The sequence below is a fragment of the Fukomys damarensis genome, unplaced genomic scaffold (genome assembly GCF_012274545.1).
Source record: "Fukomys damarensis isolate Sample0158 unplaced genomic scaffold, DMR_v1.0_HiC HiC_scaffold_13, whole genome shotgun sequence".
NCBI classification, from domain to species: Eukaryota; Metazoa; Chordata; class Mammalia; order Rodentia; family Bathyergidae; genus Fukomys; species Fukomys damarensis.
Window position 1 is genome coordinate 35,317,929 of NW_022900925.1, and position 11,551 is coordinate 35,329,479.

The window sequence follows — 11,551 nt, forward strand, 5'->3', positions numbered from 1 at the left end:
AAAAAAAAAAAAAAAAAAAAAAAAAAAAAAAAAAAAAAAGCCGGGATTGCAGCTCAGTGGTGCTGGGCCTGCCTGGCAAGTGCAGGGTCCTGAGTTCGATCCCCACTACCGAAAACAAGGAAGAAAAAGAAAAAAGGAGGAAGAGGAGGAAGAGACGGATGGATATCTGCCCGCCACCCCCCCTTTTCCTTTCCTGTGCTCGCGCCTTGTCCCCTGCTTGAGCCGCTCAGAGGACCCCCACGCAGGGCGCCGGAATTGGGGCGCCAGGGCCGATTCGCGGGGGCTGTTTCAGGGGCTGGCGGTGGGGCCACCCTTTCTCTCTGGACCCCATGTTTAGGAGAATGACAGGAGCCTTAGATTCCACTCTGGGCTCTCTGCTGCCCCAGCTGGAACGCTAGGCGGCGGTCAGTGCCGCTCGGAGACAGGGCCTCGCCTTGTAGCCCAGGCTGACCAGTCACTCGCGGCGATCTTCCTGCCTCAGCCTCCGGAGCGCCGGCGTGACAGGCGTGCGCCACCATGCCCGGTTTCTATACGAGTTGCTGCCCATCCCTGGGCAGCGGCGTCAGCCGTCGTCACACCCTTGTGACCTGGACTGTGGTAAAGGGCGAAGCAAGTCCGGGTCCGCCGGGCGGAGGGGTGAGGGCGCCCTCTTGTGGATCCCGGAGGAATTTCACTAGGTCCTTTCGGTTCCCGGAGACCACCTACCGGCCCACTAAAGGCCTGGGGTCCCAGGGTGGAATCTCAACACACAAATCTATTATTGTGCAAACGAGCGCTCACCCAGCAGCCGGTCTGGGCTTTATAATTAATCCATTTGCTCCTCACAGCGCCCCTGTGCGGTCAGTACTGTGATCACCCCTATTTCACAGATGAGCTAATTATAGAACAGAGAAGTTAAGTAACACTCTCCATGCTGGCCTCAAGCTTGCGATTCTCCTGCCTCAGCCTCCCGAGTAGCTGGGGTCACAGGCACGCACCACCAGGCCTGGCTTTTTATTGGCTCTTTCAGTCACTTCCGGAAGGTGGAACAGGAGTCAGTAGGCTGTGCAGAGGCTGAGACAGACGGGTCCCAGGGCTCTGAGCGACGCGGCCACGTCCCTAAGGAACTGGCAGCCCGCAGGTCTGCTGATGTCTGCACCGCCTGTCACTCAGAGCCGTGGGCGCGGACAGAATCCTGCGGGCCCACAAGACCTGAGCCCGGGAGTGAGGGGCAGCGACCGCTGTTCCCCACATGCTGCTGGCTGCGGACTGGGGCCTTGCGGAGCCGGGCAGGAAAACAGACAAGGCCCGCTCTGAGTCCCGCTGGGGAGGGACAGATGAGTCACCTGTGAAGAGGTGACTTCCGCGGAGATGGGTGGGCCGGGGTGAAGCAGTGGGCGGCGCCGGGGCAGGGCAGGGACCTGTGAGTTACCTAGAGCAGCCCGGTAGGCACAGGGGACAAAGAGCACCCACTCGAGGAGCAGGGGGCAGATCCGGGGTCTACTGTGGGGCTGTGGAGCTCACACCTGCGAGGGATGCGGTGACCCCACTTTCACTGCGTTCTCATCAGCCCGCACCCCTGGGGCCCATTTGCATTAAAGGGCAGGTGAGCACGTCTGTGATCCCAGCACTCCCGAGGCTGAGGCGGGAGGATCACAGAGAGTTTGAAGTCAGCCTGAGCTACACTGTGAAGAGGGAGAAAAAAAGTGAAAACATTGAGTAATGTAGTTAAGACAAGTCACAGAAACCAGTGACCCTTACAGATGCTGACAATTACTAATGATGTCTCATTCACAATTTTTATAAATCTTGTGATTTTGTAAGAAGTTTCAAGGAAACTATGAACCTTCCGTACAGGCATAAAATATAGTATGAATTAAATGCAAGACTTTGGTTGTAGATGAAAGCGTCCTAACATGATGGACGCTTACTTTCAATTAATCTATCGATTTAACCAAAATCCCCATGGGATTTTTAAAAAATTTATATTTATTTTATTGGGAAAGGTTTGAGATGGGGTGTCACTGAATAGTTCAAGATGGTTTTAACTTGCAGTCCTCCTGCCTCAGCCTCCCAAATGGTGGGATTGTTAAAGGACATTTGAAACGCTAAGTGTAAAGTTCATCTGAAAGATAAGTGCATGATTATAAGTCAAGACCTTTTTCCCCCAAAATGGTACGTAAGGGCGGGGGGTGCTACCAAATGTCAAAATGCAAAGCTACAATATAAAGAGTGTGTTAGAGAGTGGCCTGTAACTGTAACTCCAGGTACTAGGGAGGCTGAGGCAGGATGATCCACCTAAGCCTAGGAGTTCAAGTTCAGCCCAGGCAACACAGCAAGACCTTCTCTGAAAATAAACAAAGAAACTAACTGGAGGGGCTGGGGATTTATTCAGCTCAGTGGTTCTGGCACCCGCCTCACAAGTGCAAGATCCCGAGTTCAATCCCCAGTACCGGAATAAGTAAAACTAAATACATCAGACTGAAAGATGAGGCAATATGGCAAAAGTTAATTAATTGTTTGATCTAATGGATTTCGGTGGGTTTGAAGTTTTTCCACATTAAAACATTTCAGAAGAATGGAGTCGCAGCTGTGGACCGTATGTGACAAAGAGGCCAGGGCAGGTGCCACCCAGAGCCCCCTCGGAGGAGGCTTTCTGATCTGGCCAGGCTGCTGTCAGCTCACAGATTTGGATCCGTGGACTCACACAGTCTTCTCTGCAAAGCAACCTAGTGCAGGGGTGTGGTGATGCAGGCCTCCAATTCCAGCTTCTCAGAAAGCTGAGGCAGGAGGATCTCAGGTTTGAGGCCGGCCAGGGCAATTTATCAAGACTCTGTCTCAAAAGAATAAAGAGGGCTGGAGCTGAACTGGAGCTCACTGGTAGAGTCCACTGAGCATGCGTGATGCCCTGGGGTGAACCCGTGTTAATAGCGAGGAGGAGGCAGCCTTGGCTGTGATCCAGGGCTTCGGATTATGCTTGTGGTCCTCACCATCCCAGCAGGAGCTTTGATCGATCGCTTTCCCCTCCTTGTTGTTTTGAGACAGGGTCTCGCTATGTAGCCCAGGTTGGCCTTGAACTCCCTAGTAGCCCAGCAGGCTTTTCGCTCTTGGCAACCCTCCTGCCTCGGCCTCCCCAGTGCTGGGATCACAGGTGTGCACTACCAGGCCCGGCTGGTTGATCGTTCTCATCTATAACATTGTGATTAGGGAATGGCCAGAGCTTTGCTACTCATATTGAACCCACACCTTAAAAGGTCTCGGGCCGGGATGTAGCTCAGTGGCACCACGCCTGCCTCGCAAGGGCAAGGTCCTGAGTTCGATTCCCCGGTACCCAAAAAAAAAAAAAAAAAAAAAGTTCTCGTACTGAGACCTCAGAGAAGTGCCCGGTCCTTTCAAAGACCTTAAACAGAGTTTTCAGGAGGGCGGCTGTGTTCACTGTCCTCGGGGATGAGCGGAACGTGCTCTCTGCTGGCAGCAAGTGCTGGGGTCCCACACCCCCGACAGCGACGTGACTGGCGGATTTCGGCTGGGAACGCGATGCTCGGTGCGATGGTCTTCGTCGCCTGTCCTCCCGCCCACAGCTGAATGACACGCGACCGCGTCTGCCCGCGTGGGGAAGTCAGGCAGGAGCCCAGAGGAGCCGGAGTTAGGAAGCTGCCCCTCTCGCTGCCGCCCTGACATCACCGCTCTGCTCCTCTGCTCCTTCCTCGGCCCCTCTCTGCCAGGCTGCGCTCGGCCCCCAGCAGCGCGAGGGGCGCCCGGCCTCCCTTCCACAGGGAGTGGGCAGGAGCACGTGGGGTCAGCCGGGCCTTCAGGGCTTCTCCCCGCGGGAGGGGTGGGGGCAGAGCCGCTGCGAGTTCGAGACCAGCCTGGGCTACGTAGTCAGTTCCGTGTCAGTTTCAACTACATAGTGAGACCCTGCCTCAAAAAACCAACCAAACAAACAAACAAAAAGAGTCAACAAGAAATTCCAGGGAACTATTCAGCATCCCAAGTGAAATAAATCTGTTAAAAAACAACAGTTGGGCACCTGTAATGTCATGACAAACACCTGTAACTCCAGCTACTTGGGAGGCTGAGGCAGGAGGATTGCAAGTTCAGGGGCAGCCTGGGAAACTTAGCAAGACCCCGGCTCACAATAAAAAGTGAAAAAGGGCTGGGGATGTGGCTCAAATGAGGTTCTGGGTTCAACTCCGGTACTACATAATAATAATAGCAACAAAAACAACAATAATAAATTTAAAAGATGAAAACAAGGCAATAAGAAGAACAATGGAAGTCAGATGTAGTGGCTCACGCCTATAATCCCAGCACTTGGGAGGCTGAGCCAGGAGGATCTCTGCAAGTTGGAGGCCAGCCTGGGCTACACAGTGAGTGCAAGGCCAGGCTGGACTTTGTAGTAACACCCTGTCTCACATACACACAAAAATAGCAAAAAACAAAAATGAAATTTCTTGTCTTTTTAAAAATAAGAAATGGAGTCTCACTATTGGGAGAGGTGGGGGTTTTTTTGGTACCAGAGATTGAACTCGGGACCTTATGCTTTCGAGGCAGGTGGCAGAACCACTGAGCTAAATCCCCGGGCCCCTAGATTTATTTACTTATTAATTTAGACTACTGGAGATTGAACCCAGCACCTCTGCTCTGAGCTACATCCTCAGCCCTTTTAATTTCATTTTTGTTTTTATTATTTGGTAGGTGGGGGTTTTTTTGGTACCAGAGATTGAACTCGGGACCTTATGCTTTCGAGGCAGGTGGCAGAACCACTGAGCTAAATCCCCGGGCCCCTAGATTTATTTACTTATTAATTTAGACTACTGGAGATTGAACCCAGCACCTCTGCTCTGAGCTACATCCTCAGCCCTTTTAATTTCATTTTTGTTTTTATTATTTGGTTTTTTGGAGACAGGGTCTCACTATGTAGTTGAAACTGACCTGGAACTCGCTATGTAGCCCAGGCTGGTTTTGAACTCGCAGCGATCCTCCTGCCTCAGCCTCCCGAGTGCTGGGATTTTAGGTGTGCTCCACCACGCCCGGCTCCTCAGCCCTTTTAAAATTTTGAGACAGGTTCTTGCTAAGTCTCTAAATTACCCAGGCTGGGCTCCTCCTGCCTCGGCCTCCCAGAGTACTGGGATTGCAGGTGTGTGCCCCCATGCCTGGCTAGCACATGAGTTTTGAGCTTCTCCATTTCCAACCTCTGTCACCTCACACCCCCCTAGCCACCTGGTGGTCTCCTGCTCCTGGGAGATCATGGCACCGACCCCACACTTAGTGCAGACGTCCAAATTTCACTTAGTGAATTTGCATGGCGCTGCACCCCCAAATTCCTGGCTCAAGCGATTCTCCTGCCTCAGCCTCCCAAGTAGCTGGAACTTCAGGCACCAACCTGCCTGGCCATTCTCACCCTTTACCTGCTCTCTTTCCCTCTCAACTCCTCTTCTCCCCCAGGGCTGGAGGTGGAACTCAGGGCCCTACACAGGCTAGGCAAGTGCTCTACCACTGAGCTCTGCCCTCCCCTTGTACCTAACCCTCAAAGCTCTTTCTCACCCTCTAAATATTTGTAAGAGGCCTACTCTCATTTTATGAATGGAAATGTCTTTTACATATTGCTAACTATAGGTATGCATTAGAAGGGGAAGTTTGTTTTTTTGCTGCCTGAAGTATCACTGTCTTCTTAAAGTTCCTTTTTTCTTTCTTTTTTTTTTTTTTTTTTTTTTTTTTTTGACTCTTTTGGATGGGAGTCTACTCAAATACTTGGTGATCCTTGACTCTTCGTTCATGTTTAACAGCAGGGCCCGACTGCCGCTGGAAAGCTCCCGTGCCATGGGAGGGGACTTAGCGGCTAGTAGGCGGCGCACATCCGGGTCACCCGACAGGGTGTCCCTGGAGTCCCCAGGGTTGGGGGTATGGCTCTCTCCTCCAGGGATGCTTGGTTCCCTTAAGGAGACCGTACTTGCTCACTTACTTAATTTATTTTATTGATTTTGAGACCAGGTCTCACTGTGTAGTGCAGGGTGGCCTTGAACTCACGACGATCTTCCTGCCTCAGCCTCCTGAGGGCTGGGATTACAGACACACGACACCAGGTCCTGCTTCCAACCCAGACTTCTGTACTGGATCAACTATCAGATCTGGATATAAGATGAAGACGTGTTAAAAGCTTTGCTTTCTGTGCGCCAGCAGCTCCTTGAAGATGTCCTTTAGCAAAACAAGGCAATTCTCCAGCACAGCGACACACCTGCAATTCTGGCACTCAGGAGGGTCGCATGAGTGCAGAGCCATCTTGGGCTATGTAGTGAGTTCAAGGCCAGCCTGAGTTACACGGTAAGACCCTGTCTCAAAACCGTAAAAAAGAAATAAACGAATAAACAAAAAAGAGATGAGGAGTAAAACCATAATATAAAGTGGAAGATTCTCCACTAAATAATCATGAACGGGGTGTGGTATGAATATTGAAAGATAACAATGTCTGATGCCCATCTTATTGGAGTCCTTGTCAGCTTGGTGTTGCTGGACAAAACACGTATCTACTCAGAGGATGAAGGACTGGTTTTTATTTTATTTATTTTTTGAGTTCAGGCTGGCCTTAAAGCTTACCGCAATCTTCCTGCCTCAGCCTCCTGAGGGCTGGGATCCTAGGTGTGTACCATCATACCTGGCCTAAAACATTTATTTAAAAAATAATGAATAAAAGCAGTCCGAGGCTGGCTGCGATGGTGCATACCTATTAATACTAGCTATTTTGGAGGCTGAGGCAGGAGGATCACAGGTGCAAGCCCAGCCTGTCTCAAAAAACTGTGAAAAAGATAACTAGCCCAACATCCGTATGGGTGACAGATATGGAAACTCATTTCATAGACTGGGTAAGGCTAGGAGACACGACGAAGGCTCCACCTTCTTACTGCGGGAGGAAAGTTCAGCAAGAACTTACCAGCCTCCCTTCGCGGTCCTAGGCGGGAGTGTCTGTTGGTAACAGGATTCAGCTTTCTCCTGCCAAGGGGCACTTTTGTAGTACCCGGACCCTCCTAGATGCAGACTTAGTGAATCCACCTCTCTGCAAACAGACACCCTGGAATATTCTTAGAACCATGAAAACTGATGAACCACTGTACAGCATTACCTGCCACGCGATGGAGGACACTTGGAAATAGTATTGGGGCAAAAAAAAAAAAATCAAGAATATAGAACTTCTTTCATAAAGTTCAAACAAGTAAAACTAACCCACTAAAGTGTTAGCACTTCATTATCTATTTATGTAGTTCTGGGATTAAACTACTACTGAGCTACATACACCTCTAGCCCTCACATAACTTTCTTGGTTTTTTTTTTTTTTTTCTGTAACAGGGATCAGAACTAGGACCTTACTCTTAGAGGCAGGCATGGTGGCCACTGAGCCAAACCTCTGGCCCTTTTATTGTTTTTTTTTGTTGTTGTTTTTTGAGACAGGGTCTCACTTTGTAGCTCAGGCTGGTCTCGAACACACAGCAGTCCTGCCTAAGCCTCCCAAATGCTGGGATTATAGGTGTGAGCCACTATGCCCTGCCTTTTTTTTTTTTCTGAGACAGGGTTTCACTCTATATTCCAGGCTGGCCTTGAATTCACAGTGATCCCCCTGCCTCAGCCTCCTGAGTGTTGGGATGACAGGTATACATCACCATGCCCAGATCCACACAAAATTAGAAATTCAAACTTTTTTTATAAGAGAAAGACAGGCAATAGGACAGGGGAATATATTAGTAATTAGGAGGGCTAAGGATTTAGCTCAGTGGGGCTGCCACCTGCCTCATAAGTGCAAGGACCCAAGTTCCATCCCCAGTACCCCAAGAAATTATTATACCAATTTTTTTTGTGTTTGGGGCGTTGTTTGTTTGTTTGTTTTGGTATTGGGGATCAGACTCGGGCCCTTCCACTTTCAAGGCAGGTGGCGGAACCACTGAACCAAATCCCTGGCCCTCGATTTCAAGTTTTTAGTTCTTGAATTATATGGCATATAAAGGATTATGCTGCAAAAGATCCTTTTAATCATGAAGAATAACATCATGAAGCTTTATGAGCCCAAATAACACAGCATCTGCAGAAGAGAACCTGGAAAAAGAGAGTGGCAAGCAGCTGGACCAGGACTCCGTCTCCTCCCTGTCTAGTGAAGAGGGCAAGAGCCATCATGTTAAAACGCTGGGGGAGGAGTGTTTCCTACAGGAGGTCGGAGGTCCAGCCAGGTTAATCCCATTAACTCCTGAAGGTGACAGCGTGGGGTGGGGTGGGAGAGAGAATAACCAGGACTCAGAGTAAACTGGGGCAGAGTGCCTAACAGCACTCACAAAACTGAGCCCCAGACCGGAAGAGCACAGAGCCCCGGCCGCCCCTCACTGGAGCAGCCCTGGACAGGGCCCTGGACACAAGGCAAGTGGGAAGCACTTGCCTCAACAGGGAAGCACTCAGGCTCCTACCGAGGGGCGCAGGCTAAGCTGGCAGTGATGTCTGTCCCTTAAATTAGGGTACACTCGGATGGGGCAAGGCAAACAGCAACTTCTGCCTCTGAGTTTCCCATAAACCTCTTCCTGTTTTTCTTTTCTTGTTTTTTTTTTTTGTTTTGTTTTGTTTTGTTTTTTCCAGCTAGGGTCTCACTGTGTAATTCACACAGGCCTTGAACTCGCTATGTAGCCCAGGTTGGCCTCAAACTCACAGTGATCCTCCTGTCTCAGCCTCCAGAGTGCTGGGATTATAGGAGGATCGCTGCAAGTTCAAAGCCAGCCCAGGGCACATAGTGAGTTCAAGCCCAGCCTGGACTACACAGTGAGAACTTGTCTCAAAGCAACAAGAACGACATCACATAGATCCGTTCATAGTTAGCCCTTTAGTCTCTGAACAACCCTAGAGGTGGAGACACGGAGCTGTACAGAGAATCCCGGGCCATTGCCTCCCACAGAAACCCCCAGCCTTCAGCCGGGTCCCCTGGCCGTGTCCTCGAGCCGCTCCTGCCCAGGTTGGGGCGCACACACTGGACGAGGGTCACCCTGTCCCGGGACCCTTGAGAGAGCCCTGAGCGTAGGAGATGCAGCCTCACCCAGACTCCGTTTATCTCTGGACCCGAGCCCACTTCTGGTCTCTAGAAGGGGCCCCCCAAAGTGACAGCCGACACCAGGGACCCCTAGATGAGTCCCCACCCCCAGGCCCGCACACCGGCCCGGAATCAGGACACGCGCACCAGTTTCATGTTTATTTCCAGAAAGTGATGGAGACAAAAGAAATAACATCCAGACTCCACTCTCACACAATAAATAGCCTCCCCGTTCAGAAAAGGAAAAAGCAGCACCGGAGTCCAACCAACAAGACCCCGCGCCAGCCCCTTCCTCGGCTCCCCAGTGTCTTGGCCCTGAAGCGGGGGCCAGGCCAGCCCTGCGCAGCCCAAGTCCGCCCCGTGTGGCTGCCACCGGGTCCGCATGTGCCCGGGCCTGGAGCAGGCTCGCTCAGGACAAGCCTGCGGTCACCCCTCCGAGGAGGAGAGCCAGTGCCTCACCCAGTCCGGCTCCCTGTTCCAGGGCCCCCAGTGAGTGAACCCCAGAATCCTCCTGGGCCCCCTCCGCCCCAACAGTCCCTACAGGGAGAAGGGTGGAGGGAGGGGGCGTCGGCCTGGGTCTGGCTCCGGCTGAGCCAATGGCCTGTGGCCTGGGGACACAGATCCGCTCTGCACTCGGCTCAGTTGGCAAAGTAGTTATAAAACTGCCCTTCCGCTTCCTTCTCAAAGGGAGAAGGGGCCCCTGCAGGGGACGAGCTGTCACCACTGGAAGGGTAGGGGGACACTCGTCTCCTCTTGGAGTCTCCTTCGCCCAGTCCTGAGTCACCCAGCTCTGGCCGGAGGGGGGTGACCTCAGTCCACAGAGACGGGGAGCCCTGCTGGTCCGGCCCGCGGCCCTCAGGGGCTCCGGGTTCCATGGGCAGAGTCCGCATGGGGCGGAACCAGCTGGCCGGGCCCACCTTGGGAGGGTACTGGGGGGCCACGGGCCAGCCAGCCCCGGGGGCCAGGACGTCCTGGCCTCGGTAGTAGGACACGGCGGGCCCGGGCCCGGAGGGCAGGAAGGCGGGCTTCATGCTGACAGCTCGGAAGTCTGTCTCGTAGCTGTGCTCCCGGGGGGCGCCCAGCCAGTAAGGCTGCGAAGCCACGTCCTTGGCCTGGCCAACCAGGTCGGGGTAGAAGCGGCCTGGGACGGGGTACTGGTTGGAGAGGAGAGGGGAGTAAGGGTCTCCCCCAAGCAGCTGACAGTTGGGTCCAGGCGGGGAGGGGATGCTGCTGTCCACAGATGCGTACATGCTGAAGAGAGCAGGAGGCAGTGGTCACCGGGAGCCTGGCGCTGTGAGTCCCTTCCCAGACCCGCCCTCCGCCGCCTCCTCACGGTGGGGACCCGACTCGTCACACAGGGCCCACGGCACTCACGACTCAAAGTTTTCCCGGAATCCTTTGGCGAAGGGGTTGTTATCGATTTTCAGCTGCGTGATCTGGAGAGAGGGAACACAGGGTCACCCGAGGCCAGGAACTTCCCAAGTCCCTCCCGCAGGAGCCTGCGGCCCGGTCACCTCGGCGTTCTGGTAGGCGGTCACGGCGATGAACTGGGTTTCTTGGAAAGTGAAGATGTGGGCGTTGGACGCTGGGCAGGTGGCCTCGGGCTCCCCATCGGTCACCTCCACGATGTGCAGCCGGGGCTGGTACTTATGCAGGGACTGCAGCACGATCATCTGCACGGTGGGACACTGACCTGTGGCTGGACTCCCAGCCCCGCGGGTCCCTCCACGCCCACCACGAGGGCCCTAGAGTGAGGCCAAAAGGGCCCCGGGCCAGCTCAGCCTCCCTCCGCCCTGCAACAGCGCAATCCGTCCTGGACCTTCAACACTGGTCCCCAGCCTCCTTGGGACGCCAGTTCTAACCTCTGTCCCCTTTCCCACCCCTACCACTCGGACCAAAGTATTAGCAGAAGAGACAGGCCTTTAAACTAGGAATTGTGGCTCATGCCCTCAATCAGGAGGCTGAGGCAGGAAAGATCGCTGAGTGTACAAGGCCAGCCTGGACTACACAGTGAGTTCAAAGCCTGCCTGAATTACAGAGTGAGACTTTGTCTCAAAAAAGAAACAAAGGAAAAAAGAAAAAAGAAGAAGAAAAAAAAAAAAGAGGGCCGGGAGTGTAGCTCGGGGGCACAGCGCCATTCTGGCAAATGCAAGGTACTGCGTTCGAGCCCCATACTGCCCCTTTTACAGAACAGTGTCACCGCCCCGGCATCGCACGGGGACGCCGCCTGGAGGGCAGGAATGCCCACCTGGGTCACGTTGTTGGAGGCACCTTTGTTGTTGGTGAGTTTCAGCTTCCCAAAGGAGACTTCCTGGCGCATCCAGTGGGCGCCGGTGTTGGGGGAATCGGGGTGCACGTAGAGGCGGTTCCCTGCGCACAGTGGACAGCGGCCAACAGCTTCGTCACCACCTCAGCAGCGGACCCTGGTGAGGAAGGGCTCCGCGTGCTGGGGCGCGGGAGGGGGGCGCAGAAGAAAAGGGCGGGGCCGGGGTGGGCGGGGCTATAATTAGGGCC

At 53.3% G+C, this 11,551-nt stretch overlaps 2 protein-coding genes across 2 annotated transcripts in view; one reads left to right on the forward strand and one right to left on the reverse strand.

Annotated features, from left to right (window-relative positions):
* Nucleotides 1–9,530, forward strand: part of Osbpl7 (oxysterol binding protein like 7) — a 26,214-nt gene extending 16,684 nt beyond the window's left edge. Inside the window, exon 22 of the mRNA XM_010620300.1 lies at nt 9,359–9,530. Within this exon, the coding sequence (XP_010618602.1) occupies nt 9,359–9,530 (172 nt within the window). The remainder of the gene's footprint in view (nt 1–9,358) is intronic.
* Tbx21 (T-box transcription factor 21) overlaps nt 9,220–11,551 on the reverse strand; it is a 2,823-nt gene continuing 491 nt past the window's right edge. Inside the window, exons 3-6 of the mRNA XM_033763115.1 lie at nt 11,286–11,407; nt 10,552–10,710; nt 10,412–10,473; nt 9,220–10,288 (exon numbers count right to left, since the gene is read on the reverse strand). Of these exons, the coding sequence (XP_033619006.1) occupies nt 9,676–10,288; nt 10,412–10,473; nt 10,552–10,710; nt 11,286–11,407 (956 nt within the window). The 3' untranslated portion in view covers nt 9,220–9,675. The remainder of the gene's footprint in view (nt 10,289–10,411; nt 10,474–10,551; nt 10,711–11,285; nt 11,408–11,551) is intronic.